This window comes from Pyxicephalus adspersus, chromosome 8 (genome assembly GCF_032062135.1).
Source record: "Pyxicephalus adspersus chromosome 8, UCB_Pads_2.0, whole genome shotgun sequence".
In the NCBI taxonomy this organism is placed as follows: Eukaryota; Metazoa; Chordata; class Amphibia; order Anura; family Pyxicephalidae; genus Pyxicephalus; species Pyxicephalus adspersus.
Genome location: NC_092865.1, coordinates 73,371,257 through 73,396,729, shown reverse-complemented (window position 1 = coordinate 73,396,729; position 25,473 = coordinate 73,371,257). Strand labels below are relative to the sequence as shown.

Here is a 25,473-nt window from a genome sequence, read left to right as displayed (position 1 = left end):
ATCCCCTCCCAGGATCTGTCATTTATTAATGGTAAAATATTGAGAATGGCAATTATGAAAACATGAATTTACAAGGGGTCATCATGTTTAACATAGATTTACATCTCTGGATAACGTGAATAACTAAGAATATATCATTATTTATTCATTTTATTAGTTTAGTTGCCCTTCTCCGCACTCTCTCCGATTCCACAATGTCCTTTTTGTGAACTGGTGCCCAAAACTGGACTGCATATTCCAGATGTGGTCTGACCAATGCTTTGTACAGGATTATGTCTCCATCTCTGCAGTCTATTCCTCTTTTATTACAAGAAAGTACTTTACTAGCTTTTGATATTTCAGCTTGGCATTGCATGTTGTTATTAAGTCTATGATCTACCAGAACCCCCAGATCCTTTTCTATTTCTGACCCCCCCAAATGTATTCCCCCTGGACAGTTTAAAGCATGCATGTTGTTAGCTCCCAAGTACATAACTTAACATTTATCTATATTAAATGTCATTAGCCACCCAATCAAACAGTACATCCAGGTCTCCTTGTAGATTATAGACATCCTGTATGGACTTAATTCTATTACATAGTTTGGTGTCATCTGCAAACACAGAAATGGTACTTTTAATCCCCATCTCTGTATCATTTGTAAAGATGTTAAACAGTAAAGGTGCCAACACTGAACCCTGGAGTATACCACTAATAACCTTAGACCATCCAGAGTATGAATCATTAGTCACTACTCTCTGTATGTGGTCTTTAAGCAATTTAAAATTTGAATTTTCTAAATCTATTGACCCTAACTTGCATTTTAACCTGCTTTGCATTTAGCAAAGTCCAAGTACACTTTATCAACTGCGATTCCACTGTCTATCTGTTTACTTACTTCCTCATAAAAAGAATGAAAATTTGTTTGACAACTTCGGTCTTTCTTGAAGCCATGCTGACTATAACTTAACTAACACATAATATTATTTTCTAGCAGAAACTCCTCTACATGGTTCTTTATCAAACTCTCTAGGACCTTTCCAACTATGTATGGTAAACTAACCGGTCTGTAGTTACCTGGTAATTACTTTGCTCTCTTTTTGAAGATAGGAACCACATTCGCCTTACGCCAATCCATTGCTACCATGCTAGTGATTAAAAAAGTATCTAAGAATTAGAAATATTGGCTTTCAAATAACTGAGCTTAGCTCTTGGGGGACACGTGGATGCAATATATCAGTGCATCCATCAGTTCCTGGTGCTTTGTCAACCTTAATTTTGCCCAACTGTTTCAATCATATCAATTTTGAGCCATTGTGACTCATTTAAGGTAGTGACATTGCTATTATGAATTTGGACTTGAGCTCTGCCATTTTTCTTTGTGCACACAGAGCTAAAGAAGTGTTTAGTAAATCTGCCTTTTTTTTATCCCCTGTTACCAGTGCTGAGATATCCTTTAAGGGGCCTACATGCTCAGATCTGATCTTTGGGCGTTTGCCTTACTTTTCTTTGCAATTTGTCTTTCATTTTGAAGATTTTCACATTTTATCTCTCTTTTACATTTTTTGTTATATTCTTTTTAATTTTAAAACATTGAAGGTGATCCTTCATTTTTTATATTTTTGGAATGCTCTTTTCTTGTCCTTATGGCTTTTTTAACATCAGCTGTGAGCCACATAGGTTTTATTTTAACTTCTTAACCTTATTACTCATTGGAATAAATTTTTCAGTTTGCTTGTGTAGAAGAGACTTAAAACATTCCCATTTCTGTTCTGTGTTATTTGAGGACAATATTGTCTCCCAGTCCATGTCACAGAAAGCTGGCTTTAATAATTATTAAAAACATTTGCTCTTCTTAAATAAATGTTTTTATCTTTCCTGTTTTTGCTTCCTGTTTACAACCTACATTAAATGAAATCATATTATGGTCACTGCTACCCAGATTCTCTTTTATATGCATTTTGGTTATAATCTCTGCATTGTTAGAAAGAACTAACTCTAGCAGGGTATCATTTCTAGTTGGGGTTTCTATACCACAAAATTATCTTGCATTATAGCATTTTAAATAAAAGTTACAGGTGAGCAACTAAACAAAAGAGGAGAACTCTATTTTGTTTTATCAGGAATTGTAAAACTGTTTTATTACTAAGAGAAAAAAACCCACATGTTTACCTTCATTATTCCATTCCAGTTATCTCCAGTAGAAACCTGAAAGAGAGTCAAAAAGGCCATCCCAAAGTTCTCAAAGGTGGCATGGCGGCTCATTCCCTCACAAGGATGATCATCATTGCAAACTGCAGAGCAAACAATGCAAGGCATGAACATCTCTTAAAAGTTACTAGACACTTCTTCAGCATGTTTTAATGTTTAGAAAGTATACCCACCAAGTTTCCCAAACAGCTCCACTCCTAGAGCTGCGTAAATAAAGAACAGAAGCATGAAGAGAAGTCCAAGGTTTCCTACCTAAAATGAAAAAAAGATTGAAAAGAACATTAGAGATTGTAGAAATCCTGATATTAGAAATATATCACTTTATCTTTTGGTACATACTGGACAGCTGACATCTGATATATGGTCATTGTACACGTTTACTTACCTGCAGGTACAAGGAGTGGCTATGGGCACTTAATGTGCCCCTTTCTATGCCAACCTATATTTAGTGGGAAAGATAATTTTTTGCTACATCTATTTGTACATCAGTACAAGCCAATTTTACCACCAGGTCTTATCCTCCTCCTATTGGAAATGTTCTAGAGATACTGAGTATATGGAAAAAGCCAGGGTTCTCCATAGCAGACTACTGGAACGTGGCTACACCAAAAAAATTGTAAAAGCGTACCTAATGAATTAATTAAACGTATGAATTTATTCAATCACCAGTGAAAGAATCACCAAGTAGGGACCAAATATATTTACAATTCCAATGCAATAACTTTTTGCACTAGAGCATATTTTCCCCAATTGACATGATTTCACTCCAAATGACTGCAATGCGAAACTAAATGGACTGTGAACCTTCAAGCAACTAAACCCTCCGGGTTTAAATGTAATGTTGAGCTATAAACCCTTCTTACTTTGAGCCTCCCATAACTCACTTATTGCAAGGGTAAATAAAACATGTTTTGCCCCTCTATTCTCACAGAAAGCACCCTATCATGCCTCCTAAACAACTCTTTTAGGAATACCTAACACTCACCTAACCATATTGCAAGTTTAAAAGGGTAAACTACTATACTTGTATAATCATATTTTCCCTTTCTCTCCTCTCTATTATTCTTATCACAATAACAAACATTAATAATTTATCCTTTTTTTTAACTTTTGTATAGTAACTATGTTTTAGGATTCCATGATTTCCCAAGGACGTGTCTCTGTTTTACCTTCTTTTGCATTTATCCATTACTTGTATAATATAATAGGTATGGAACTTAGTTGGACATCATGTGTTAGACTAACCGCTGTCACATTCTCACTACAAATGTAACACTTAGTGGTTTATCAATAATTTCCTTACAATTTTTATATCCCTGAACCCTTTTAAATTTGTCCTCCAACCCACGCATGCACAGTAGAACTCGCGTGTGCGCCATACTATCACAGGAACACCAACTCATCACCTATTAAGGGGGTATATCGGACACACACAACACCTGCCTGCACCTATCAGTCATGTTTGTCCAGAGAAACTTTTCTCAGACTCTTTCTTGTAGTAACAAGCCAATACCTCTTTTTAAACCAGGGTAACAACAATGCTTCCTGGTACAATAATGAGCAATTCCTGGTAATAGGAAAACACTTTTCCTTTCTCTTTTTGCTTGACATATCAAGAAAAATTCATCTTTTGAGTATGTCCATGATTGGTTCATTTTCATATTACCTGAAGTCCAAGAGTTTATCTAATTATTATCTGTGCTCTAAAAATCAATTTTTTCCCTATTTCTCTACATTTTTCATGACTTGAGCATATGTGATAAGATATTTAGTACATTATATCGACCAGTCTTCACAACACTTAATCCCCTAGGACAGTGGTCCCCATTCGGTGGTCCGCGAAAAAAAATTTAGTGGTCCACAGAAAAATTTGAACATAATATATTTAATTCTGAATGACAATTTTCACCTTTATAATGCATTAAATTCACGAATTGTACTAGAGACGGAAAAACAAGGAAGGCATAATGTCAGTGTAGTCTTGTAAGTTGTATGAGGCAACCGTTGACGAGCTGTACACCTCAGTTTTGTTTTGACCATTACAACAGTTCCCCCGCTCCACGAATACCGATTCTCATCCGATTGTTTTATTTTATTTGTTTATTTCTCTTTTAGGTAAGTATGACCTTAACTGTGTATTTTCTTTAACTGTTATAAATAATGGCATCAAATAGTTTGACAACTATCATTTCTTGTTTGGTCTTAGATTAAAATGAAATAACCCATAACGAGTGAGAAAAAGCAAACACATATTTTGCATTTCTTTAGTAATACCAAAGACAATGCAACTAATGCTGATAGTAACAATAGTAATACTTCACTTAACCATGAGGGCCTCCACAGTCCTCCTCAGGCACCATTAGGAAGATCATTTTTTTACAAATGTACTTTTTCCACGGGATTTGAATTTAGGAATTTAGTGATCCGTGAGGTCTGAAGGGTTGGCGATCGCTGACCTAGGATACTTTGTGGCTCTAAGATAAGGCACTCGTGTTCATTGTAGATTGCTTCATTGATCCCAACTTTATGTTTAGTGGAGGGAGAATGTTTTTTTCTTTGTCAACCATTGGCTCGTTAATGATGTTTGCTGCACATTTTTTCATGTTTTCCCTTGCAGGCCATGTCACTTTTTTCCAGTGATCCTGCTTTGCTCTACTATCCCACAAGCAGATAAAACATGGGGACTTTGTATATCCACTTTGCTGTCCAAGTAGGAAGTTCACCATTTTTAAATCAATACATATGGACCATTGGTGTTCATGATAGCAAAGCATTTCTAAGACCATTTTGCATTTTTTCTTTAAATTGTAACTAATTGGAATTGATACATAGCAGTTGCCATTTTGCAGTAAAACAGATTTCAAACTTCGAGTGGAACTGTCTATGAAAAGCCTCCAGTCTTCTGCTCAGTATTCTGGTCCTCCCATATGGGCTAGTAGTCCAGGGATGTTACAACACAAAGTCTCCATCTTCCCTGAAATATGGTGGGAGTGTCACCTCTCTTGTCCTATAAACCGTTATTTTAACTTCCAGTCTCAGACAGTTCCTTTCTTTTAGCCTGGATGCTAAAATTTCGTCGTGGCTATTGGTTATGGACAAAAAGAAACCAGTCCAATGCACTTTTTTCCCATTATGTAAGGATTACATAGAACAAAATCTAGAAAAAATGTTCAGATTACCAGTAGGAATCTATTCAATTTTCATTTACATCACATCATTTTTTTTAATTTTTAGGAATAATCCCCATTCATTTTCAAGACAAACATCCAAAATAGAACCAGTAAAAATTAAAAAAATAAAAGGAATAAAATCAGTATTAAAAACAAGGTTTACACATGCACTTAATGGCATTTTCACTGTCCTTCAAAACTGCTCCTGAGGCTTTTCCTTTTATTTTTTTTCTTCATAAATTTTCACTGCAGCCACCAACAATATTCGGCAGCCATGCTTTATCTTTCCTGATACCTCTGTCCATTTCTTTGATATTTTAATGATATATCTAATGATATGCTCATAAAGCATTTTTAAGGAAATGCAGTTTAAGGCTCGTTGAACAACCCAGTTCTTCTAAATTTGTCAACATATTTTTAATATGGATAAATCTGGATAAAGTTGCCCCTGCCACCTTCCTTCTCCCCCGTCCTGCTAACCCCTGACCCTGGCACAAAAATCACACCAAACATTCACAAAAGACTGTTTGTGCAGCTTAGCACAAGTGGAGAAAATCTAGCTTCAGCCCTGACTTAATGGACTACACATTTTTCAACAAATAATATCCAACCTATCTAGTAATTACGGGCCACATCCCCGACAAAACATCAATAACTTTGTGAATCAAAAAATTACGGTATGGGGCTTTATAGGCCAATTAATACAAATTTCCAATTTTTTTCAGTACAGACTTTTATCTAGGGTTTAAATGTTAGATAGAATTTTTATATCTGTTCAATAAAAATGTTATACTTTATTAACAAAACTAGGAAATTTGTAATGATTGGCCTATAAGGTCCCATACCGTGATTTTTTGATTCACAAGGTGTTTCATGGACTACAAATCCAGACTACCACACTTTAACACTACACGGTCACCAAGCAAAATGGAACTCAGCTGTCATATCCTTTCAAGCTTCCAACCCACACAGCCTCTCCTGAACAACTGACTCCCTTCTAAACCCCACACCTGCTCCCCCCACAATTACCTTCTCTGCCCAAGACATAGCCACCTACTTTAGAGATAAAGAAGTCAAAACCAGACATGATCCTTCTGCTCACAGTGCCAATCATATTAACCCCTTCCACCTGGTAATCATCACTAACCTCCCTCAGCCCTTTTACTGTGGATGAAGTCTACTCTCTTCTCTCATCATCTCCATCTACTACATGTCCGCTTGACTCAATTCTCTCTGATCTACTCCGTGCCCATTCCTCCACCCTGACCCCCGCACTAACCCAACAATTCAACCTCTCCCTTTCTACTGGTATATAGCATGTATACCGCTCTGCTTTTAAACATGCCATTATACTTCTTATCCTGAAGAAACCCTCACTAGACCCCTCCTTACCATCTAGATACTTTCCTCTATCTCCCTTCACCTTTATGTTTCCAAACTTCTTGAGCACTTTGTCTATAAAAGGCTCACCGATTACCTGAGCCTCTCCAGTCTGGTTTTCGAGCTGCCCACTGCACGGAACAGATCTTACTAAAGTGGCCAATGACCTAAGTAATAAATCTCAAGGCAACTGTTCCCTCTTCCGCCTCTTCAATTTTCCTCAGCTTTTGACAATGTTGAATCCCTTCTAATCCAAACCATGCGCTCCATTCGTATCAGTGACACTGTTCTCTCTTGGTTTGCTTCCTACCTATATGACCGTTCCTTTCACTTTTCTTTCAATGGAATTTAATTTTTAATTTTTTCAATATTTTTTTTCTGTACACCTCCTCACTCGTTAATCTCATTTCCTCCTTTGGCTTACAGTACCATCTGTATGCTGATGACACTGAAATCTATCTGTCCACCCCTGACCTGTCTCCCTCAGTCCTGGATAAGGTTTCAAGATGCTCAGATCAGAAGATCAGCCATCTCATAATGGATAGCTGACAGATATCTGAAACTAAACTGGCATAAAACAGAACTCAGTATCTCCCCCTCCCCCTCAAATTCCAAATCTCCCCCTGGCATATTTCTGACTGTTAACAACACTGTCATCTGTTAGGCACGTTGTCTTGACGTCTCTTTCGATTCTGCCCTTTCATTTACCCCCATCTTCAGAACGTTTCCAGTTTCATCACTTTCACCTGCTCAACATCTCCAAAATATCACCAAACTCCTTGTACATGCTCTTATTATCTCTAGTCTGGACTACTCTAACATCCTCCCCCTTGGTATTCCACTAACCCAATGCTCTCCTCTACAATCTATTATGAATGCTGCAGCCAGACTTCCCACCACTCCTCTTCTGCTGCATCTCCTTGTAGTTCTCTTCATTGGCTTCCATTTTACTTTAGAATCAAATTAAAGCTCCTGTACTTTGTCTTCAAATCCCTCCACAGCTCTTGTCCCACTTACCTTTCTGACCTGGTAGAAAACTACTCCTCTAACCACGCTCTTCACTCCTCCAATGACCTACAAATGACTTCCTCACTCATAACCTCGTCACACGCTTGGCTCCAAGACTTTTCTAGAGCTGCCCCGACTATCTGGAACGGTCTTCCTCATCCTATTCGGCTTGCTTCTACTTTCTGCTCATTAAAAAGAGCGCTCAAAACCCATCTTTTCAAACTTGCCTACCCATCCTCATTTGTCTCCTAAAACCCTCATTACTTCCTACCACTCAATATCTCCCCTCCTTTTGTGTGTTACTTCCCCCACCTTCTAGATTGTAAACTCTTTAGAGCAGGGTCCTCTCCTCCTGTCAATATCTGTATCTGTCTGTCAACCTCCAAATGGATCTAAAGGTGGATTTGCAGCTTCCAGATCTGGTTTGGAAGTGGAACTCAAGAAATAGGAAAACTTACTCATTTTAGAGAAGAAAAAAATGGCTTTATTAAAAAATTAAATGGAAATATTGTTATTAGCAGGCGGATTCTGAACACTTGCTAGAGATATTTTTTTTTATTTTTAGAAGCTATTAATTATTATATTATTATTTAGCACTGACATATTAGAAAACACTTTACAACCATATCACTAATTTGTTGTTCTTAGGATGTAGATGTAGTAATGTAGTAATTTCACTGCCTGTTTGGGCATTATTCTATGATATTTACCGCAGTGAGTGTTTTGCCATGTTCCAAGATGGCTGCTGTGCCCTCGGCACTTTGGGGATGAGGTGATCAGTACTAACCTAGCCTGGGGCAGGGATTCTTGGGTAAGCCCTTGAAAAGGACAAGCTCTGCAGAGTGAGACTCAGATCTTGTTGTATCTGCAGAGAAAGTAAAACTTCAGACTGTAAGTTATGGCACAATCCTCTCACTGGGACACACTGAAAGGACGTTAACATTTTTACACTGCTGCTGTTTGAAGATTGCAAAGTTTGATGTTACATTGGATTTCATATGTTGTTACTATTCAATACAGAGACTCTTTCTGCTAATACAGTGTGAATTATTGTCTATGAGTATACTATTCTCAACTGGGACTGCACTTGTTACCCTGTTTCCCCAATTATAAGGCACTGTCTTATATTTTTTGAAATGCCAAAATATGCCCTAGGTCTTTTTTTCAGGGGGATGTCTTATTTTTCCATGAAGTACACATTTATTGTTGAAAACCACTCATGTGCCATTGATTGTCCCCTTCTGATCACTCTGTGCCATTGATTGTCCCCTTCTGATCACTCTGTGCCATTGATTGTCCCCTTCTGTTCACTGACTTACCTTTTTTTCTACTGTACGCCCGGGTAACTCCGTTAGGGCAGGGATCAGCAGCTTGCTTCCTGGTGCACAATCGCGGGGGCGCTGTCACGTCTGTCACAGGGAGGGGAGGGTAACAGAAAGGTGTATAAACTACTGGGCCTCAAATGACTAGGGAAAAGGGAATGGTCACCCCTTGCAGACACCCTAATCTAGCCCTTAACTCCTAACCATATGAGAATCCCCTGATGGTGGGTATGCTCATACACTGGAACCTAGTCCCTACTAGCCCTGTATAACCCTGGCAGTAGTGTCTGGCTTGAGACTGCTGGTTCCTTCCCCTATGAAGGACCCAGTGTCTCCCTGAGGCCTAGTAAACAACTAAATAACACAAAACACCAATACACCAAAACACCAAAAGTAAAGCAACTTATCTTATAGCAGATATCAACAGGAACACAGGATGGCACAACACTCCAGCTATTCACAACCCAGCAGTGAATATCAACCGCACAGCATGAAGTGTGAGGTCAGACTAAATGGAGGAGCAGTAATGACCACCAGCTGCAGCTGATACAAGGGGAGTGCTCATTACAAACAACAACAGAGAAACAAGTAAAAACAAAGAGACTGTCAGATAACCTCACATGCAGCTTGTCTGACAGATCCTCAAACTTCCGTCACGGAAGGGCCCTTGACAGGCGCGTGTGCCAGCTTGTTACTTTCAGTTTCGCTCTGCACTGCAGCCAGCATCGAAGAGACACACACAGTATCAGGTATCGGAAGATGTCTTATTCGTGGGTGAGTGCCTTATTTTAATTATTTTAGCAAAAATCGGGGGTGGCTTATTTGATGGGGATGCCTTATAATCGGGGAAACACGGTACTCACAAGACCCAATTGAGTGGAGGCACTGTGCTTATGAGAGATTTCATCCTGTTTCCACAGATAAAGTAAAGGCTCTGCTCCGGTTCATCCACATAGGTTGCGCCACAACACATCAGTAGCCTGCAGAGTGGGTCAGAATATGTTAACATCTCCCACAGATCCTTTTTAGACCTTGGAATATCGCTGTTCATCGACTGTTTTACTCCAATTAACAATTAACACTGATGGACAAATCTACATTTTTTTCCATTACTGATCCCTGCAATTATCTCCTTTCGAATTTGGCCTAATTGTTCCTATAGTTTAACTATTTCTATGTTCACCGGTAAGTATATACTATATACTTAGCCTATAAGAAGATACACTTTATTGCATTATAAGAGTTTTTTTCATATCGGTTGAATATGTTTCACTTTCTAACAGCACCCATTGCAGCTGAATATACCTCACCTTCCTATTCATGTGATGACAACTTTCTATCACCCAAACGTAAGTTTACTGACCCTAAACTTCATTGTTTGAAATGAGTATACCGTATTTTTCGCCATATAAGACGCTCCGGAATATAAGACGCACCCAATTTTAAAGGAGGAAAATCTAGAAAAAAAAGATTCTGAAAGATTATTCAAATTCCCCTTCTGATCACTCTGTGCTTTTTTTCCACTGTACGGCAGTTAGGACAGGGAACAGCAGGGGGCGCTGTGCCGGCTTCATTCACTGCAGCCAGGAGGAAACACACGCTGCCAGAGAGGAGAGACACACGCAGGATCGGGTATCGGGTGAGTATCTTATTGTAATTATTTTTTAACACATTTGTCGTATAGGACGCACCAACTTTTCCCCCCAGTTTTGGGGAAGAAAAAGTGCGTCTTATACGGCAAAAAAATGGTATATACCCTCCCCATATATACTAACACTGTATAAACAAACTGGGAACCAATACACTTCCCATTTATAGTTTGTTAGAGACATATCCCTTAAAGTGTATTATCTTGTTGCATAAGGGTATGTATTATACTGACTCTTGAAAACCTCAAGTTACCAAAAAGCTATGGTCGTCAATGTGTTTTGAATCTAATTCTTAATGGTCCCTGTTCATTTTCATGTTTATATATTATTACTTGTTTTTTCAATGTATACGCAGACCGTAGAGTCATTATACTACTATACCCCTGAAGAAGCCTAAATGGGTGAAATGCGTGGTGACCAATGTGACCTATTTAGTTTCTACCTTTGATCTTTTAACCACTGTATGGTGATCAGATACTATATTGTATAGTTGAGTTATCCTAACCTTGTGAATGTGAACAAGGACGGGGATACAATATAATAACTGTATTTAATAATTATGTATGAATCATGTATACATTTTTTTCACTAATTATTGAGCCTCAAACCTCGTTCTTTCTACTTTGCACTTTGAATACTAGTACTTTACCTACACTACATGAATAAGGTAGACATTAAAAGCAAGCTAACACTAATAACATTTGTCTTGTAACAATCAGTAGCAATAGCATTATTACAGCTACTTTTCAAACATCTTTTAATAGTCCCATTTCTACTAGCCAACCATATTTTTTTTGGCAGACTAGAGACAACACTCCTACAGGACTGTCTTCTACATTTGAGTAAAACAAGATTAGGCAGAAAGCACAAAAGAATCATCAGATTCTGTTTCTGGTTAGGGATTTCACCCAGGGTTTTAAAATGATAATGGTAAATGTGATGATAATCGAATATTAGGTTGAAGAAACTACACCAGAAGGATGAGGGAAGGGATAGCATACCAAAAGAGAAGAAATGGTCACACTCTCCTGGTTGAACTCGAACCAGTTACTAGTTAGTTGACTTTATTTGTTTATTTGGGGGTAATAAGATTTGTCAACAAATGAACCAGTTTGTGATCTTGAGAGTATATTTTATAGAAAAATTATCTTCCCTGGAACATTATAGTCCCACATGACTTGATAAAACACTGTACAATGCATTCAGCCCTGCAGCAATGTCTACCAGCTTACTTTGACCTCACAATTTCACAATGTTCCCATAACTACACAACAGAGACAATTAGTGTAAGGCCCTGGTCCAGCAACAGTACTTGGCAGACACTATTCCTTCAATCTGCACCTATAGCAAGCCCCCAACCTTGGGAGACTGGTTGCGTTTCTCAGCACAAGGTTGCCCCAGACAAGTGCACAAGGGATAGTGCCTGGGGAAGGGCTGGCATAGGACCAGGAGTCCAAATATTAAGAAGTACCAAGATTCTAACAAAGATAAGTCCATACTACAGAGCAGAGATAATCTGTCCACCAGACAAAGTAGACAAGGGCAAAACACAAGCAGAGACGGGGTCACAGGCAAAAGGTCAGTCCAGGTGGCACAATCTCACAGGATCAGAAACGGGCAAGGTCCCCAACAGTAAATCAGACAAGAAACTCTCCAGCAAAGATTAGCCCAGCTAAATGCTACAACATGTGCTGGGGACTGTGAGCAGAAAGCCCTAGTAGCCAAAGACAATGCAGGATTGTGTCAGGAACTTATCTGCATCTAGAATCCCTTTCAGCTGTGCACAGTCTCAGAGTGTGTGCTGGGGATGCCAATAAAGAATCTCAGGCTTCACTGCTAAAGGGGAGCAGGGGCTGCTGCCATTTCTTAGTTCTCTTTGCTGCTGCAAGTGACATCGCTGGACAAAATAGGCTGTGTGGAATACTGTGGTGTCGCACAGCACAGAACACCGTCCCTATAAGCGTTTCCTAACAATTAGTTTAAAAGATCCCCAGGGCAGGAGCTGCAAAATGGTCTACTTGAATTCAATGCATGAAAATGTGTTAAATAACACATGATAATGTGCATGCATTAAAACAATGCACAATTGTAAGTTGGTGCTAACCCTTTAGTTGTGGCTTTAACAGTTTATCTTTTAGAGAGCATTTACTGTATATTAGGCATCAGGCGCATGTTTTGCAGCCTGCAATGTGTCTTTGGGTTACCAAATGCTACTTTGTCATATTCCAAGAGCTGGTATGTAACTGTGTTTCAAGGCAGTATACTTTATACATAATGCATTCTTGCCCATATTGGTCAGTATATAAAATTGTAAGAAGTTAGTTGCAATATACAAAACACTTACTTATTCTTACACACTTATCTCAGCACAAATAGTAAAGTAGACCGTGTAAACCAAATCTCTGGTAAAACAAAACCTAACATGGTCTGATTAAAAAAGTGAATAAAATAATAAGTAAGCTTATGTGTAGACACCTTGAGGTGGCTCCAAGTACATTTGCTGGTCTTAAAATCAATTCTGGTATCCTTGTAGAAAACAAAAATCTTTTCAAGTTTGTGTACATTCCATCTGAGGACATTTCAATGCTGAGAAAATTGAATGTGCTAACCAAACCTGAAGAACGACAATGCTGCATACTGCTGGTATTTTTACAATAAATGGTCAAAGCATGCATTATTTATTACTATTCTGTCTACAGCTTCACTGACCAAAGGATGTTGAAGACATAACCTAAGGAGGTCAGTGTTTTTATTACCTGTGGAAGAGCTTGTACAACAGTATCAAGTAATGCCCTCATGCCTGTTGCCATTTTCAGCAGCTTCAGCACTGTAAATTAAAGACAATCAAAAAGAACACAGTGTCACAATAAGTGCCATTCAACAGTGTGATCAAACTCAAGACTTTCACTTTTCATTTCATTTATTTCACTTCACTTTTCATTTTTTTTTTCGAGGTAATCTTTATATGCATTAAATTACCATTCCAATTAAAAAAAAAAAAAAAACAACAAATTTGTAACAGACCAGTAAAAACAAAACTTTTTAATACCCTCAATACATAACTCCAGCCCAAATTATTTCTAAAATTTGATTTGCATGAGATACTCTGTTAGATTTGATGTACTTTGTATGCACATATTATAAGCCTTTCACCTCACTTCCCATTTCAGTTATAGGTAAAACCTGGTTGTATTATACTGTGCTAAACAATAGGTACAACTATGCAACCATTTATAATGGTATTTTAAAGTATATTAGGTGATTAAGTATTGGAATTGCTTTTTGTTATGGTATTCCTCATAGACATGCTGCTGCATCAAATCCTATATTCAACAAAAATAATAAATAAATAAAAATAATTTATTCCTAATTATTCCATACTATCAAAAATTGTATATTTACTGCAAAAGAACTTTATATTTATTAAATTGATAAGTTATCATTCATAGCTATTTAGGTAACAACATGCTGACTGATAAACGAGTTACCTGTTAAAAGCATATAATATAAAGACTGATAAAACGGTTTTTAATACATGCACCACACTGGAGGCTGTGAACAACCTGCTGCTGGCCCAATGGAGCATTCACAGGGCTTCCTAACAAATGCTCATCATTTGCTCATCATAACCTCTCCAATTTTTTGTTGGCACCCAATCGGCGATTGGCAGGCTGCTCATCAGTGAGACAAAGCCCTAAAGGAAAGTAAGCTATAAATTTGTTTTGTTATTTAATAATATCAATTAGTGTGTAAAAAAGGGGAAATTTATGATTTAAGGTGCTCTAGGCAATGAAACTTATAGTGAAAATATTCACAAATTTATACATCTGAACACCGACCCTGTAATGTATTAAATAATGGCATTGGTACAGTCAGCACATGTTTGAAAGAAGGCATTTTTAGTATTTGATTTGCCTATAGTGGAATGCATAATCCAAGCAGTAAGACATGTAGTATGGTTTGCACTGCAGTTTCTAGGTATGATGGGACTGTGCTATATGGAATATCATATCTAAGTATGTTTTCCATTGTTTCTGTCATCAACATGAGGCCACAGATTTTATACAACTTTGTTGGCATAAGGCTGTTTGAGCAAGGCTTGCATGGGACTATTAAGGTTCCCAATTCTGTCTACAAAATGTGTTGTTTTAATTCTGAGAATCCACTTGTGTTTACTTTAGGTAAAATGTATTTGTTTGTAGGGCATCAGACGTGTCTGATTCCGTTCCTGATTCTCGAGAGCTGCAGTAAGTACTGTTCTGATCTTCAGGTAATACGAAAAGAGAGCAAATAGAGAATGTAAAGCCTCCTTATGTATCACTGATGCCATCTGGTCCCCACTGCTAGACCCCCATTTTTCTGGATATATAAGCTGTTTCTTGTTTGTGTCTAATTGGAAGGTCCACTTCTGGTGCTTGGTGTCTGTTTTAGAAGTTTTGGTTGCCATGGAGCTAAAATAGCAACTTCATAAAAAAAAGTGAAACTAAGTTTTCTCGTTAAATGAACACATTGGGGTTTATTTACTAAAATAGTTTAGGTTAGCGAATTTACCTTAAAATACCATTCAAATAATACTCAGTGATTTGCAAGGAAATGTAAAGAACACATGACTTTTGCACCTTCACTTCATTTATTAAGCGACATGTAGTTTCCCTTGCAAAGTGAATGATTTTGCAAAGTCTAAACTATTTTAGTAAAACAATGCTATTTCTATTTACACTAATATCTAGTCACTAATTATATGGCAAATTAGTGTTCTTTAGAATTTATTTAGGGTTCGCTGTGCCACAAAAATCGTTTTTAATAAGGACCGGGAGTCAGTTACAAGGCAGAACTTGGCCCTCTTCAGTCCAGTTCCTCTATGTTGACCTTTATTCTACCTTTGGTGTCCTATAGCATGCAGACTGTAAGGTGTCTGTCTTTTCAATATCTGTTCTATAGAGTTTAATTAAAATTTTGGGCTGAAACACATTCAGTTTGCCTTCAAGTTGATTTCGAACAAACGTACCTCCAGTTGCAGTAATATTAAAAAGTAAGTTACCTCCAGTTGCAATAATATTTAAAAGTAAATGAGCAATACTGCAACATAGCAGTTAAAAAACATAGATTTTGCAAAGCAAAATGTTTATTAGTATAACAACTACAAAACAGGTAGCATAGTTATTATCACAGAGGTGGTTACATACTAATGCATTGGAAACAGAACACTACTACACTGTATTTAAAAAGTAGTCGCTCCAACATTCAGAATTATAAATATTCAACACTTTGCTTATGTTACATTTCTGTAATCTTTGTTAAACCTTTGTAATGATCTATCAAAAAAGCGTGATACAACATACTGTGGTGTGCACTGCAACATACTTTATATTTCTATGTCTTTCTGTAGTATTTGGTCCAGGATGAAGCCTAAGCTAATAGTGTTTCTGCTATATGTTGAATATAGAGTACAATTGTAGCAGCATGTCTTTCTCTGCTCACTGACCCCAAGTCCTAAGTGCAAAATCACTACAGCAGAATATTATATCACCATTAAAACCTCACCAACATCTTAAATGTTTCTAATGGTTGTTGATAATTTGGAAAATGTATCTTTTTTCATAGCTCATAGAAATGTAATAGAAATTTATTTATATCGTTCCAAGTGTTAATCAGCAAATTCCCAGTAAAAGTTGGATTCTTCAATGAGAAATGTGAGGGCGTTTTTCCTGCAAGAATTTATTTGGTTACCTCTAGTGATGCGCAGCACTCTCATAATACGGATAATAGTAGGATTAATAGGCAAAGCTGCATTGATTTCTATTTCCTCCAAAGTGATTCCCATTACAGAAAGAAGCACAATGGCCAGATCCAGCTGGTTCCACCTATATACAGAAAAACAAACCAAATCATATTTTAAAATGCTAGCATTAATATCAGAAAAACATGCAACAAGCGCAGGATATCTCACTATGAATTTTGAATATTTCAACTTTGCCACATCCCGGAATTTAAACAAATTTTTAAGAGAAAAGGGGGAAACTAAGGGACTTTAAAGGCAGTCAGTTCGCATATCTGAGTACATTTCCATAAGGTTGAGATATTTGTACATCATATCAATAACTTAAAAAAAAAAAATCTTTAATATAACATTAAAAAAAAAAAGCCATGCAAATCGCACATGCATGAAACATCCTCAACTCATTTCGTGGATCTGGTCCACTTCTTCAGGCGAAATTAATTCTACAATTAAAAATTTTGTTACGAAAATACGTTATTTTACATAGAAAATCAATTGCAAAGATACAAAAATGTCAATATACGAAAAAAAATATTCACTTACATCCACAAATATGAAAAGTCTCCCCTCATATAGTAGGGCAGGAGGATATATAGAGAGGCATATACCTAATAAATATGCTTTCCTTTATTTCCAATGTTACTAACCTCTAATAACTGAGTTTGCATTCCAGTTCATCTGTGTCTGTGAGAAGTTGATTTTGCCCACAAAGAAGAAGACTACATCGGGTCTAAAAAATGTCAGAAGGGTCTGCAACCAAATGGCTTCAACCTTCCATGGGATGAGCCACATTACCCAAATTTATCCCTAATACAAACTCCTTTAGTCTCATTATCATAAAATCTGGATAGAGTTAGCCCTGCCACGTTCCACGCCCCTCACCTGACTAAAATCATTGGAGAGAAAATCACATAGGAAGTTTGAAAAATGCTCCTCATGCGGCAGTACACAGTTTAATGAAATTATGTTTAAACACAATCACACTTTATTTATCAGCTCATCGTGCTACTATCAAGTCATAAACTCTATCCATCTGTAACTCCTAGATCACCTTCTTAAACCCCCTTAGTTTAGAATATATCGCATCTCTTTTCTCACCAACTCCTTCCACTATATGTCCACTGGACTCTGAGTTTTCTGACATTCAACCTGGCCCTTTCCTTAATTGAAATGCACATGCCTTTTTTTTATAAGCATCAAAACATGCACTTTCCCCAACTACCCCCAAATGAAGTATTTTCCAAAAGAAATCTCTTCTACCCTCTATTCTATCCTTCTTGTTGGATATATCAGAATCTCATGTTTCCTCTACTGAACTTCTGGCTGTGATTAAGTTTCTCAAACCAAACAAACATCAGGAACAGACTGTTTTACAGTATGGCTATACAAAAAGTATGCAAACATTTTTATTCCATACCTGGTTAAGGTCTATAATGAGATTTTCTAAAGAGGCACACTAGGGTTTGCCACTTCAGAGGCTGCAATCAGTATTATTCCTAAACCAGTAGTTGATTTCACACACTGGTTCAGTAATTGTCCCATTTCCTTTCTTAATCTGGACGCAAATCTTCTAGCTTCAATTTTGGCTTCTAGTTTAAATAAGGGCATTAGACTCTTGACTCTAGTGATCAAGTAGGTTTTATGCCAAAGAGACAAGCAGGGGATAATAGCCGTTGTGTCTTGCATCTAACTCACATAGCCAGGGTTATCCTGCATTTTTGCTGAGCTTGGATATCATTGGCCATACTTTGGCTATACTTGACTTGCCTTACTAAACAATGGGATTTTTGACCACATTTTTGAGCTTACCATACATTCCTATTAGTAAGGTAACCTGGCAAGGCTGTCCGTTATCACCTCTCCCCTAATTTACTCTCCATCTTGAACCCTTAGCCCTTATTCCTAATCCTTACCCCCTGACACTGTGTCCCTGGTTAAGTCCAATGAAACCATAGGTACAATGTGTGCATAAATACCTTTTTTCTTTACCCTCCCTGGTGTATGATTCATTTAGTATTTTTAAATGTCAAATCGATGCATTTGACGTAGAAAATTACTTCTTATTTTAAATTCCCTGCTGGTCCCGCCCCCAAAGCACGCACGCTGCCCACACACGTCGCATGCCCACCCAGCATCTGCATGCCCTAGGCTTGCATCTCCAAAGTTCACACGCCAGGATGCGAGGCCAGAGGACGCAGATGCCGGGCATCGCCAACGCATATGCCGGCAGGGCATCACCAAGTGGACATAGATGCCAGGCCGGCATTGCTAGAGGATGCCTCTGGGCTCGTGAGAACCAGGTAAGCCCTCAATTCAACCCTGAGTATGGCCACGGGGTACCACTTTTTGTAATGAAATTTTACCCAAGCCACACTCTGGATTACAGCCAGGGGGGTTAAAGGAGCAGACGTACTGCAGGAGCGCTGTTCATATTACACCTGGTGAAGGATTTGAATGATAGTAGATCTGTTTAGGCTCTGTGCTAAGGAACCATTATTCAACATAATGTGTGTGTGCAATGCTGACAATTGGCATTGTCTCTCTATGCTAAATAATTTAAATCAAAATTTAATTCACCTGGTGCAAAGAACCAAGCCATGTGGGAAACAACTTTTACAGATGGATATGGCTCACTAGCCAGGGTTATGGTTCCGTGTGTTAAAAAAAGGACAAAAATATTGAGTTTGGACCCCTTCATTTGGGTTGCCTACATTGAAGATACTATTTAGTTTCACCATGTAATGTGATTATAGAGACTTGGGCATGAATACCCTACAACACTGCAATGAAATGGTCACCTTTGTGCTCTGGATTGGATTATTATTACATTCCAATTCTGTGCAGGGGTAAGCATAATCGGGCAGAAAGTTCACTAAGCACTGACAACTTAAGGAAAGTCTGTCAGCTGGTATAGATGGTTATCAAAACATACTTTATTTTCTAGTTTCTGTCCAATAACAAAGAATTTAAAATGATGTGCTAAAATTATATTTGTATCCATCATTACTCAGACAATATTCCTCCCTTTGAGCCATAAGAGATCCCTTCATCTCCATTGAATAACTTGGGTGGATGATGAATTTAGAGCTCCCACACAGACCTAGTATATCTGGGTGCTGGATATGGTTTTAACATTTTTCTTTAATATTTCTCTGGAATAAACACATTCTGCCAACCATTCTGGGAAGAATCCTGGCAAGACAATGTCATTTATGCTGACATGATACCCTAAAGTAATGAGCACAGGGGTCTTAGGGTATATATGACATAGTGGGCCCTACTAGAGGTCTCAACATTTTCAGGAGGGAAATTAAAACCAGAATTCTATGGTGATTGAACAGACCAGATCTTCTCAGTTATTATTTCCTTTCAATTTGATTAGGTAACAATTACATCAGATGTCAACAAGGGCAACTGGGGTATACCTTGTTTGAGGTACATAGCTCTAGGAGACTGACCCAGGCCAGTAAGGGCGAAAATCCCAAATATACTGAAACTAGAGTGGCCTCCCAAGATCTTCTAGATTTTTTAACCTATTTTTTTGAAAAAAAAGTTCCTCTGAGACTGGGAAATACCATGTTGGCTCATTATAGTTCAATTCAAGTCTTTATTCTATGATGTTTGGAAATGGAAAAAAAGTGTTCACCTTTTTAAGGACAGTAGATAATAAACTATCTATTATTCATATGACAAGTCCTCTTTATTAGTAATAGATAGCTAGAGATAGAGATACATATACACACACATGAACACAGTGAAGCACCTGTACAGAACTTTCGTTCATCACGCATGCTCGGAACATGATGCCCGATAGATGGTGAACGATCGCCGTCCAATCAGATCCGCTGTGGCGGTCTTTCATTTCCAACGACTATCCTCGTTCGTCGGCTTCGTTGGTCACTTTTTTTTAGAATGATTTTTGGCCAATCGGTCGTTCGTTTCCAACGATAATTATTGGTCATGTGCCCCTGGGATTGCACACTGAGCTAATCAATGATTGCAGCTAAGGCTGCAATCATTGAAAAGCGAGTGCGATCTCTGGGGAACTACAGGTTAATTGGCGTGTAATGCCCCGGCGATCGTAGTGGAACTGCAGAGCTCATCTGCAGTTCAGTTCCCATGATCACATGACCGTGGGAACTTTGTGGTCACAGCTGTGACTGCAGGCGATCCCGGGCACTAGGGGTTAAATGGGGACAAGTTTCCCCATTCATCACATCTAGTGCCCTGTGTTCTTAGATAGAGAAACTCTATCCAATAACACATACAACTAGTAAAAAGCTGCAAGAGCAATCACATTGATGTATGCTGCCCCTAAAAACTGTACTGATTCTACAATTTAAGTAAACTTTTATCCAAGCTTGTAAAATAAACAGTTTGTGTATTTTTTGTCAATTTTGAATTTTTTTTTTTCTGATGTTGGTAGTGACTAGTGTTGATGTTCGAATTCAGGTTGTCCCTATATTCGACCCGAATATGTCTGTTCGAATTCCGGTAGACCCGACCCGAAAAACACGGGATTCGACAGCAAAAATTCGGGAGGAAAAAAAAAAAAATTGTTTTTCTTAAATTATTTATTTCGTATGTGTTTTTTATTTTAAACTTGTTCTTTTTTTATTTTTTACAGGTTATCCGACAATGACATTATGAATCATAATGTCATTGTGGGATTCCTGGACCGTGGGAACTTTGCGGTCATAGCTAATTGAAATCAGGTGCCTTCAATTAGCTGTAACCGCAGGCAATACGAGGGCAATAGAGGTTGAATGGAGATACTATCTCCATTCATACCTCTACTGCTCTGTGATTGGCTGAGAAATAGGAAACCCTGATGACAGCTCAAGCATCATCAGGATTTCCCTTTCGTCAGCCAATCAGGGAGCAGAGCTATCAGCGGAGCTTTACTATGCTGACAGCTCTGCTCCACTGATCGTTTCTGCAGCCCTAGAAAAGCTGTGACATGTATTCTGTATCTGTAACACATGTCACAGCTCCTCTAGCGCTGCAGGAGCGATCAAGGGAGCAGAACCGTCAGCATAGTAAAGTTCTGCTGATTGCTCTGCTCCCTGATTGGCTGACCTGAACTAAATTTAAAAAGCATGAACAGTCTATCTCTAGCATATTTTTTTATAATCTCTGCCAAACCATGTTAAATACACTTTAAGCTTGTTTTTAATTATTTTTGTTAGAGTAATAGGTGTTGGTTGTATTGTTTATAGCTTTGGATGATTGCTGTGGGAAACACAGCTTTGATATATAAAACATACAATTATTATTGAAATATTATTGAGTGGCCTACTCCCATATTATGTTAATCTAAAATTACAGGAGAAAATATCATATCAGTCATTGGTTTGCAAGAATATCAGAACTTGTTAATTACATTCTCTATGTTTTTACATAAAGAAATAACATAATTCTGCACCTAGAATATAATTTAACCTCCACTGATTTTTGGATGTACACAGCCCCCAGGTCTCATGGCAGTGTAATATGCAGCAAACATTTGAAATGTGGCACTGAGGTGCACTGGCAGGTATGTTGCATGACATCCCTAATAGTGCAGTAACTTTGAGGAGCAACAACAAACATTAAAAACTTGACAGCTTAGGTCCAGCTGCAAAAACATTGCAGACACCAGGAAAGGAAGAGGAAGGAAGGAGACGATAATGGAAGGTAGTGGAAGGTGGAAGGAGCTAGAAATGGTGGCAGGAAAGGCACTAACAATTAGTTTGTGACATCAGCATTACAGGTTTTGTTCAAATTGGCACTCCAAGTTCATTTTGATAAAAGGTAGCCAGCCCACAATGTCAGGGGACACAAGTATTTACCTCTTTACAGCAGTGAAGCTGTTCTGAAGCTCTTAGATAGCATCCTGACCGTAAGACAAAAGTGAAACTCCAGGACATACTCTGGCCAGGTCAGGCAGGCTCTGGTCAGTGCCCCAGCTTGGACACTATAGAGTCCTCACTTCCTCCACATAAGCCCCCATCATGCAGTTAGCAAATCATGTGCTTAAAGTACTGCCTGTAGTTTTGCCATGCTGACAGCAGCTGGGGGAAAGACAATTGCTTTGAGTGTAGGAGAACTGAACGGATGTTTAAGCCCTCACTTATACCTCCTCAGTGTTTTCCATGGACCCTTTTACCCTTTTTAATCCTTTGAAGTAAGGGGTAATGTGGAAGTGAGAAATGTGGAGGAAGGGAAGCAGTTTGGGCCTTTTCCTGTCAACTTGCCTCATTGAGGTGCTGTAACTAAAGAGCTGTTTGCAGAGTCACGTGTGTCTTCATGCATGTGGTTTCCAAATGTCTAGTAATTTTTCTATGGCCAATAAGCTGGAGACAGAAGCTACATATCACAATGGTGCTGTTGGTACAAGACATCTGCAGCCAGATGAATTACGAGTGCTGCCCCTCTAGTTATCTACAAGTTGCTCCCACGCTTGGGAAAAATCATCTTTTTCTGCATATTTGTTTCTCACCCCATGGATGGTCTAGCACCCCATCTCCCTCTATTGTGCTGGAGCCACTAGGCATGTTTAAAAAAACAAAGGACTGCGTTGACTATTAGCAACAATTATACGCTAAAGACTCTAAACTGAAAAAAAACCTCATACCTAAGACCAAAAAAATCAGACATCAGACATCCAAAACTATGTGAGTGTGAAACACTAAACTCTAACCATTTTTTTAAACCTACCAAAAATACAAAAATATGGATAAATGTAAAATAGAATTAAAACATGAAAACACAGGAGGATAATAATATGTGGCCCATAATATTGCAATCCACAAGAAAAAAAGCACAATATAGCAACCAACTTTACCTACAAGGACTGTCAACTTCTACACAGACTGACAAATGGATGAAGGCTGTGCTCGAACACAGCTCTGTGTACTGTGAAACAATATATCACGGACTTTGACTCCAACAAAGCAGTTGCTTTGTTGGTCTGATTAGGTCAGTAATTTTGAACTTCAAAGCGGTACATCGTTTTAAATTTTCTGCCAGGTCACACCCCCCAGCCTGCGGCCCCTGCACATTGACACGTAATATTAATCATGTTAGGGCGGCCGAATATAGCAAAAAAATTCGGGTGGTCGAACATCGAATTCGAATCCCATTAAAGTCAATGGGAGAAAAATTCGGGTTTGTTTCAGCACTGTGTAGAGCTTCTACAGCCTCCAAACAGATGTAAAAAGATGCATTATAAAAGGATACATGAAAAGATACATTATAAAAAGATACATAACACTATTACATACCCCTGTACTTCACATGAATATCAAAGTGCACCTGTCACATCAATATTAGGCTAAAGCTAGGTACACACTTCCAATAATTATTGTTGGAAAATGAACGATTACGACCGATCAACGAATATGCACGATTATACTTGAACAATCATATTGTGCACAATTGTGTACATGCTGTAACAATATGATCGTTCATATATATTCCACCAACACTGTCCACATGCTAGATACAATCGTTTGAACGATGCAGAGAGGGACATGTAAAGGAGAAAGTGTACCGCAGAAACATGCACAATCACTGAACGACCGTACACATGATAGATAGTGAAAAATCGTCAGCCAATCAGATCCACCGTGGCGGTCGTTCATTTCCAACGACAATCCTCGTTCGTCGGTGTCCTTGGTCCCTTTTTTTTGCAACATTTAAAAAAATAAAACGCTGGATAAACGCTGGAAAACGCTTCCATTGAACTCAATGGAGCCTTTTTCAAGCGTTTTTAAGCTTTTATGAAAGCTTTCATTAGAGCCTAGGGGAAAACAGTCACTGCCCCCTGCAGTCAAATGTGCAGACGCTGCAGTGTGAGGGACTGAGCAGCTGGTGGGGTGCTTGTTACACAAAGCTGGCCACTTACCTTCTCTGAACCCCAATTTCTCTAGAATAGGGGGATGTGGCAACTGGAAATGTGGGGGACAGTGGAAAACCCTTTTGTCCCCCTTTCAAATAAAATGGTATGCCCATATCATGCTACCCTGTCACATATAGCTATACCCTTACTCTCTGATCCTCAACGTCTCAGTAAGAAAAGGGAAATGTAACTGCTAATTTTTGTGGCTAACTCCCCCTAAAATGTCTTCACTACGGCACTATGACAAGATACAAAAACTCTACCTGTCATACGTGCTACTCTGTCACACAAAGCTGGCCACTTACCTTCTGTGAACCCTAAATTCTCAGAATAGTGGAGATGTAGGGACCTGAATATGAAGCAGTAAGAACATGTACCCCTTGGCTATCTGTCACATGAATGGCATTTCTCTGGAAGTATCCATTGCACAGGTATTGGGGTACAAAGAGTGGTAAAAGAGACGGAAAAGGGGGCCTATAATATTAGGTGATGTTGTGTATCTGGCTCCAGGGCCAACCCTGAGGCCCCCCTCAGAAAAGTCCATTCAGCAGATCCCCTTGTGTTTTAAGTTGGAGGTGAACAAACGTCAGGTACACAGGCCATAGATTGGACACCCTAGCACCTTTGACAGTAGGAAGCACAATTAAGGCAGCAGATCAGGATCCTTGTTTTAGAGGTGCTGCTCCCTACAGGTCAAGCTGTATTATCTTTGCCTGTATATGTAGCATTTTTTTTGCTTTTCCAGATAGCAAATTTTTTTTATAAAATTCCAGAAAGTATGCTTTATTTACTGTGAAGACGGTAGGAGGTGAGTGTTATGAAAAATAACTAAGGCACGTAATAGCTATTCACAAAAGTAGAAAAAAAACTAATGCACACAATAGTTATTCACAAAAATAGAAACTATCTTTCAAAAGAACACCATGATATATAGATACAATCAAACAACCCTGATCACATCTGAGCAGTGAAGTGCTACATTTTTTGATGAACCAGCCTAGAATAGAACAACTTCTTCCTTTAGATGGAAGGAAGACACACTTTTAAACAAAAGCCTTAGGCCAAGACACAACCTTCATCAAGAGAGAACATA

At 38.4% G+C, this 25,473-nt stretch overlaps 1 protein-coding gene across 1 annotated transcript in view; it reads right to left on the bottom strand.

Annotated features, from left to right (window-relative positions):
• The window catches only part of CACNA1I (calcium voltage-gated channel subunit alpha1 I), a 370,590-nt gene that overhangs the window by 85,099 nt on the left and 260,018 nt on the right, over positions 1 to 25,473 (bottom strand). The window contains exons 24-27 of the mRNA XM_072421248.1: positions 16,450 to 16,690; positions 13,476 to 13,546; positions 2,364 to 2,442; positions 2,152 to 2,273 (exon numbers count right to left, since the gene is read on the bottom strand). Coding sequence (XP_072277349.1) covers positions 2,152 to 2,273; positions 2,364 to 2,442; positions 13,476 to 13,546; positions 16,450 to 16,690 — 513 coding nt within the window. The remainder of the gene's footprint in view (positions 1 to 2,151; positions 2,274 to 2,363; positions 2,443 to 13,475; positions 13,547 to 16,449; positions 16,691 to 25,473) is intronic.